At 36.6% G+C, this 8,127-nt stretch overlaps 1 protein-coding gene across 1 annotated transcript; it reads left to right on the forward strand.

Annotated features, from left to right (window-relative positions):
- Positions 1-6,845, forward strand: LOC107810733 (DNA repair endonuclease UVH1). The gene is made up of 11 exons (XM_016635544.2): positions 1-737; positions 1,719-2,023; positions 2,594-2,808; positions 3,091-3,167; positions 3,376-3,540; positions 3,871-4,219; positions 4,295-4,662; positions 5,403-5,513; positions 5,600-5,860; positions 5,950-6,173; positions 6,291-6,845. Exons 1-11 carry the CDS (start codon positions 162-164, stop codon positions 6,499-6,501), a joined length of 2,862 nt encoding a protein of 953 aa, XP_016491030.2. The 5' UTR covers positions 1-161; the 3' UTR covers positions 6,502-6,845.
- Positions 6,846-8,127: the final 1,282 nt, after the last annotated feature.

An 8,127-nucleotide genomic window follows, 5' to 3' on the forward strand; every position in this document is an offset into this window, starting at 1 on the left:
CATGGGAGAAAATACAATTTAAGATTTGTCTAAACCCCTATGCCCCAAATTTCTACATATATAACGTCACTTTGAATTCTTTCAACAAACTCCGGCGAATTCCCGCCACCATGACGGCCACCTAAAACCACCACAAAAGGCGGAAACCTAGAATATAAAATATGGTGCAATTCCAGGAGCATATAATCACAGAACTTCTAGAAGATTCCAATGGCGGTTTAGTAGTAACCTCCGCCGGTCTCGGTCTTCATAAGCTCATCTCCTCGCTTTTCCTCCTCCACCATCACTCCCATGGCTGCTTACTCATCCTCTCCGCCACTCCGTCTCAAAAAGCCTCCATCTTACGAAATTACGAAAATGTCACGCAATCTCAAATCTCCGACGAAGTTCAAAATTCACCGTCGGAGATCACTTCCGACCTGCCGGCGAACCAGCGGCTGTCGCTGTACTCTTCCGGTGGGATTCTCTTCATCACTTCACGGATTCTCATCGTTGACCTGTTGACTCGTCGTCTTCCGACGACTGCTGTCGCCGGACTTGTTGTACTCAATGCTCATTTGCTTTCGGATACGTCCACGGAGGCGTTTATTGTGCGTATTTTGCGGTCAACGAATCGTGATCTCTATGTTCGTGCTTTTTCGGACCGGCCTCATTCTATGGTTTCTGGATTTGCTAAAGCTGAGAGAACACTTAAATGCCTTTTCCTTAGAAAGCTTCATCTTTGGCCTCGATTCCAGGTAATTACCTTAAACTCGATTATCAACTTATAACAGGTGTTCCCTATGAAGGAAGATAAATGTTTTGTTGTCTTTTGAAATCATTTTGTTGAGCAGTTTCTAGTGTTTATTTGGGTATAAAAGTTACTTCGTCCGGTCCACGATTTTTAGACCTTTTTTTTGTGGTCCATAATATTTGATTTTTTCAGATATAAGGAAGGAATTAACTATGAGTAGTTTGTTATATTTCTAATGAGCAAACTAAGGTTAATATGGTCAATTTTATTGTTAATTAATGCTAAAAGGTGAATTCCTTAATCTGTGTGAAAAGAGCCAAAAAATCACTTAAAGTGAACCGGAGTGAGTAGTACATTTGGTAATACCGGAAGGTGGATAATTTATGAGGATAGTGTTTTGGTGATAATTTTGAGTTTTAAAGGTTGACAACAATTAGTTGTAGGAAAATATTGAACTGGGAGAATATGTTTACTCATAATTCAGCACCCTAGGGTGTAGACAAGTGGTCAATGAAGTTAGAGAAGAACCATGAGGTCTCAGATTCAAAAGACACTAGGTGATTTCTTTCCATCTCCCTAACTACTGGTGGGAGGTAGCAAGCAGGTATCCAGTGGAATAGTCGAGGGGTGCACAAACTTGCTAAGACACCACCGTCATAAAAAAATTTCTACAATTTAAGGTAACCAAATACTTGAATATGATTTCCAGGAAACATTTTCTGTCATACAAAATACACCCATTATCTACACATTTCTACTATTTGCCATTTATTGTGATGACTTTAAACTTGAACTTCATGAAAGTCAACTTAGGTTAATTAGATGGAATGCCACAGAGTATTAGTTTTTTTAAAAAAATAATTATTCTGACCTTATTTTTCAGTTTAGTTGGATTATTAAAAGGGCCAGTGTATGAGCTGGGGGAGTGGATAGTGCCCTAAGTTCAGGGTAATGTGGTCTGAGTGGTTTGTTCTTGCTGTTTCAGGTTTATGTATCACAAGATTTAGAGAGGGATCCACCAGAGGTTGTGGATATAAGGGTTCCAATGTCAACATATATGATTGGGATTCAAAAAGCAGTGATTGAGGTGATGGATGCATGTTTGAAGGAAATGAGAAAGACTAATAAGGTTGATGTAGAAGACTTGACAGTGGAGAATGGTTTGTTTAAGTCGTTCGATGAGATAGTGAGAAGGCAGCTAGATCCCATCTGGCATACCTTAGGGAAGAGAACTAAGCAGCTTGTTTCAGACTTGAGGACATTAAGAAAGCTGTTGGATTACGTTGTTAGGTACGAAAGTTAATATTTTCTCTCACCATGTTGTCTTTTTAGTTTTTACACACTGTTTTGATGGTATTACATGTACTGTTTCTCTCACCATGTATGTTTTTAGGCAGTATCTGTTTATAACTATAGGTGGAAGTGTCTAGTGGTATTCCCTCTGCTCTAAAGTTTTTGACCTACCTTTTTTTTTTTTTTTTTTTTCCGTTTATCCCAAAACATTCTCCACTTAACTTAAATGGAAAGTTTTAGCACATTTTAAATACCACAAGTTTCCTGAGACCCACTTCTGCTCTTCTTAATACAAGTTTATTCTATATTCTGTTCTACACTAGAATATTTAAAATACGACCCACATATTCCCGACAAATACTAAAAAATATTTTCTTTATAATCGTGTCACACTGGGACAAGCAGATTGGTTCGAAGAGATAATATAATAAGATGGATCTACTTGATTGCTAGTCTAAATCCTTTGTTTATCGGCACTGGTGTTGTGTGTGTGAGGTCTGTTTCAGTTTCTCTTGGCTTATGGTTCTTGTTTTTATAGTAGCACTTATCTATTTTTTATATGAGTAGGTATGATGCTGTAACTTACTTGAAGTACCTAGACTCACTTAGAGCATCAGAGAGTTTCCGGTCCGTTTGGATATTTGCAGAGTCCAGTTACAAGATCTTTGAGTATGCGAAGAAGCGAGTTTATCATTTTGGGAGGTCAGACAGCGGCAAACTGGGGCAAATTAAGACTGCATCAACCAAAAAGAGAAAGCTTAATGACAACAAGAAGGATGAAGGTATGTATTGGGGTTACTGGCACTTTCTTTGTCAATTGGATTCTCAGTTTATTTACTTAATAAGTGAGTTGGACTTATTTTAATAATGAATGTGAGGATACCAGTTTCAATGGAGTTAACCATGCGCAAACTACTCCCCCCCCTCCCCGAAGTAGAATATAGACTGTGAAATAGTGTAAATTTTCTGACACTGAATCCTCTTATTAATAATTCAATAGTAGCAAATCGTGTACAGCTGTAAAATATGACATGGTTCTTCTTGTTCTTGTTTATATCTCATAGATCAGTCAACTAGTACAGAGAACAGAGTTGTTTTGGAGGAAGTTTTGGAGGAGCCACCAAAGTGGAAGGTCTTACTTGTGAGTGAGTGGCTTCCATTTTCTCAGTGATTGTTTTAGCCTTTGGTAGTTGAAGAATCAACTTTAAGTACTATATAACAATCATGTTGACTTATTAATCCTGTTGGTCTACTGGCTTCTGCCTAAGAAAATCAACTGATTGCTTTCATGAGTTCTAATCCTAGATAGTAATTTCAACTGGGATTTTACGGCTTGATTCTTTGCACAGGATGTCCTAGTGGAGATACAAGAGGAAAGAGATAAACGAGCGTTGTCTGGAGAAGAGAAAGATCATCTAGGTGAAGGGGATGATAACGGGATTGTTTTAGTTGCTTGCAAAGATGAACATTCATGCATGCAACTCGAAGATTGCATCACAAATGGCCCGCAGAAGGTTTTTCCAATCTCTTATCTTTACTAAGCCAAAATTTTTACTTCTTCTTCATTTGTTCAGTTTATCTTAATTTTTTTCTTTTTGGGTTTTATTTTTATTTATTTATATATTTTAGTGGATAAGAGAAGATGTATCAGCCAATCTTAATAAAACTTGTTAGTTCCAGTACATTAAAAAGAATAGCTCAAACAAATTACTGCAAAAGATATGCTAAAAGGCTATTTGACACAATCGCATGTTTTCTTTGATTGTAATGCAAAATATATCGCTCTTGATCATGTTTACTGTGCAACACAAAATTGGTATCTCAATACAGTTCATACTGGATAGGTTATGCGTGAAGAGTGGGAAAAGTATCTGCTGAGCAAGGTACAGCTGCAGGCTTTACCAAAACGCAATGCAAAGAAAGCTAAAGAGCCGAAAGGTTTTGGGGTACTTGATGGAGTTGTCGCAACGGCATCTGGAAAGAAAGCAGAAGTTAGTAGCATAAGCAAGCAGGAGCATGATGCACTGATGGCAGCTGCATCAGAAATTAGCAAAAGAATCAACAAGGATACTAATGCTGAAGATGGTGATCAGAAACATGTAGATGATGGAGGTTTTGGTAAAGGAAAGGGTAAAGGAAAGAAAAAGAAAAGTTCTGCTGGTGAAAAAACCAATAATGATGTGGCACCAACTGGTAAATTTGATACTTTTTCCTTGTACAATAACAAAAACAAATGAATCAGAGCTTAAGTTCCTGGTATTTTCCCAGATAAAGCAATGGATGACGGCTTTTTTGATGAAGTGTTTCTTCGAAAGCACGACCAAGGTCTGGATGCTGAGTCTTCAAGAGAAACTAAGAAGCTCCCACCTGTGGTTTTCTATGCCCTGGAGAGCGATAAAAAAATTCTTGATATTTTGAAGCCCTCTACCATCATTGCTTACCATCCTGACATTGCATTTGTGAGAGAGGTTGAAATCTACAAAGCTGAGAACCCTTCAAGAAATATAAAGGTGTACTTTCTTTTCTATGAAGACTCTACTGAGGTGCAAAAGTTTGAGGCAAGTGTGCGTAGAGAAAATGGAGCATTTGAGTCCCTTATAAGACAGAAATCACTGATGATGATCCCAGTAGATCAGGTTAGCTCTTTTCTACTTGTCGTTATCCGCTGCATCACATCTACTGTTAATTTGCCGTTGATGTCTGTTTTAAAGAAATATGACTTTGCAATGTCTTTGATTTTCTTTTAACTCAGTGAGATTGAGCGTTCTCAATTAGGTTTTGTTATGGCCTTGTTTGTTTTTATTCCGTCGCATTTCAGTACATCTTTTTGTTTGTTAAAGTGTGTTAATGATTCTATGCATGACAATAATATATTATGTCATCATTAAGTGGCTAGTTGTTAACTTCTTCGTGACAAAAAGATATTTATTCCTACAAATGTTGAGGAGTCTTCTATAAAGTCTGAAACCCTCTTATTCACAAAAGTAATGTAGTAAAAGTAAAGAGGCATGGATTGTTTGTACACCATAAGAGATCTACCTAGGATGTGGAGTCCATGCCCTAAAATTTAAAGAATTTAAGGATGAATTAGATACTTAGTATGTGCATTAAATCTTCATCTGTGAATGACTTGTATCTTGTGTGTATAGTGGATTTTCCTTGGTGTAAATTGAAGTTCCCTTTAATCTGCAATCAAATCTAACGGGAACTTGAATCAGTTTTTGAATTGCTGCATAAATACTTTTCTGAAATCTGAACATTTTTCTTCCAGATTTTGGTTATTGCCTCCATAAATTTGCATTCATTTGGGAGAACCCAATGTTTCATACTAATAACTGTTTTTTTGTTTTGGGATTTAATTGTGGATAATTATCAGGATGGGTGTTGTCTGGGACTGGATTCTTCCAATGAGCCTCAGTCCGTTATATCCCAAAATCTAATAACCAGAAAAGCTGGTGGAAGAAGAGAAGCAGAAAAGGAAATACAAGTATGTATTCCAAGTTTTGATTCACTTGACAATTACGCAATTGTATGACATTGTCCCAATTCAGAGACTGTTTTCTTTTAAACTAGGTCATTGTGGACATGAGGGAGTTCATGAGTAGTCTTCCTAATGTACTCCACCAGAAAGGCATGCGCATCATACCAGTGACCTTGGAAGTCGGTGATTACATACTTTCACCATTGATATGTGTAGAAAGGAAGAGTATACAGGATCTATTTGGTAGTTTTGCATCTGGCCGTCTTTACCACCAGGTGGAAATGATGTCACGTTATTATCGGATTCCTGTTCTTCTTATTGAGTTTTCACAGGACAAAAGCTTTTCATTTCAGGTACATTGTGCTACATATATTTTGCTTTGGGTTACATCTCTGTTGTGATAGATTTTCTTTTTCTTGATAAGTTCTTATCGCCTTTGTAGTCTGCTAGTGAAATTGGTGATGACGTAACTCCAAATAGCATTATCTCGAAGCTCTCCTTGCTTGTTCTCCACTTCCCTCGGCTTCGCATTATCTGGTCTCGCAGTCTGCATGCAACAGCCGAAATATTTGCTTCTCTTAAGGCAAACCAAGATGAACCTGATGAGGTCAAGGCAATTAGAGTGGGTGTCCCATCAGAAGAGGGTGTCATTGAAAATGATGTCAGGTTAGTCCTAAAGTTGTCTCACCTGTAGGTCGAATCGAAGATCTGAAATTTTATTTTGATTTCTCAAGAGATATTTTAGCAGCTTGATGACATTGTCCCTTTTTCACTTTTTTGTAGAGCTGAAAATTATAACACATCTGCAGTAGAGTTGTTGCGACGGCTGCCAGGCGTGACAGATTCCAACTATAGGGTAATGATGGATGGGTGCAAAAGCTTGGCGGAACTTGCCATTCTTCCGATGGAGAGGTTAGCAGAATTGATGGGTGGTCAGAAGGCTGCCAAAATGTTAAGGGATTTCCTTGATGCAAAATACCCAACCTTGCTCTAGCTCCTATTGGATTTTTCAATGCAATTGTTCCAGGAAACGACCTAGCCATACTGTTGTATCATCATCGGTACTTCCCCAGATCTTACCTGCTGGGAGATGGGAAAAGGGTCTCATGCCTTTTCCATCATGTAGTTCTTAGGTTACATGATATTTATTGCTTGTTCATTTATTTATTAGAATTTAGTTGTCATTGCCATTTGTGAGCTCAATTATGGAGCTTGCCTAACTCTGTAATTTAAAAGATACTCTCTCTGGCATGATTCTTTCTGGAAGGATGGGACAACGTGAAATATATTTGATATGGTTGGCCATGGAATTAATAGTTGAAGCCAAAATGTGTCTCATGTGGAGGAAGTTTTGGTTTGTCGACTCGTCTTATCTTTAATGTTATTCAAAAGGTTTAAATGCTTAACAGCATTGGGTTTCGCCAATGGTAAATTAGCTAAAATTATATGGTTTTCTGAAGGACATTGTTTTAGGTTCTTGGAATTGATCAAGTGTATGACGATAGAAAGTCTCCCAATGCAGATAGGAGTTCACTAGTTCATATACGAGCAAGAGTTAAGAGTGTACTTTTTAATCAATTCAAGTTTGTAAATGAAATTATTGAATAACAGTGTTTCAAGTTTCTTGGGTACCTCTTTTAATATTTATTTTCCTTCATATTTAGGTGCAATGGCAGGACTTCAAGTGCTTCTCAAACTTTTCTTTAAGAGTATTTGCTTTACGATTCGGATTTGTTGGTCTGTAAACGTGCACACATACTCATACACCCATTTAGAAAGGCATTATCATGACGCTTGAATCAGCTATAAATAACAACTATATGGGTGTGTTTGGTAAGAAGGAAAATGATTTATATGGAAAATATTTTTCTAGAGAATGTTTTCATGAAAATGAGTGGTTTTATAATTTATTTTTCCTTGTTTGGTTGGTAAGTGGAAAGCTTTTTCCGAAAAATATTTTCTAATGTTTGGTTAGAGAGTAGAAAATACTTTTTTTGTTGAAATGAAAGAAAATATTTTTTCTGCATCATGATTTTTTTTTTTTTTGTTGAAATGAAAGAAAATCCTTTTTACTATATCATTTTGTTGAAAGGAGAGAAAACACCATTTTTATATCACGAAAAGAAAGTATTTTTTTTGTTAAAATGAAAAAAAAATACTTTTTTATATCATGAAAAGAAAAATACTCTAATTAAAAATATATTCTATCTATAACATGAAAAGAAAGTACCATTAATAATATTTCTATTTAGGGGGGTTAGGGGGTGGGGGTGGGGTGGATGGGTGGTAGGGTGGAGTGGTGGGGATGGGAAATAGGGCGGGGAAGGTTAAAAAATAGTTTTGGAAATTATTTTTCCTTCTCTTGAGAAAAATATTTTCCTCCAATTGAAGAAAAACGAGTTGACGAGGAAAATATTTTTCAAAATATCTAAACCAACCAAACATGAAAAACATTTTCCAGAAAATATTTTTCCTTTATACCAAACACACTGTATATCTTCTTCTTTTTTCCTAAGATTAGAAGTATCTAATGGCTCTCAAAACAAGCTCAACAGTAGCATATATAGACAAAAAGTAAAGTAGTCATAACAAAAAGGTTTTTTTTACACAAATAGCAGGT

This window comes from Nicotiana tabacum, chromosome 23, assembly GCF_000715075.1.
Source record: "Nicotiana tabacum cultivar K326 chromosome 23, ASM71507v2, whole genome shotgun sequence".
Taxonomy (NCBI): domain Eukaryota; kingdom Viridiplantae; phylum Streptophyta; class Magnoliopsida; order Solanales; family Solanaceae; genus Nicotiana; species Nicotiana tabacum.

What these genes read in the sequence shown, in the direction of transcription:
- LOC107810733 (XM_016635544.2), top strand. Translation starts at nt 162, where the DNA reads ATGGTGCAATTCCAGGAGCATATAATCACAGAACTTCTAGAAGATTCC. An exon ending in CTGTTGGATTACGTTGTTAG is followed by an intron (nt 2,024 to 2,593) that starts GTACGAAAGTTA and finishes TTATATGAGTAG; the next exon opens with GTATGATGCTGTAACTTACT. An exon ending in TGATGATCCCAGTAGATCAG is followed by an intron (nt 4,663 to 5,402) that starts GTTAGCTCTTTT and finishes GATAATTATCAG; the next exon opens with GATGGGTGTTGTCTGGGACT.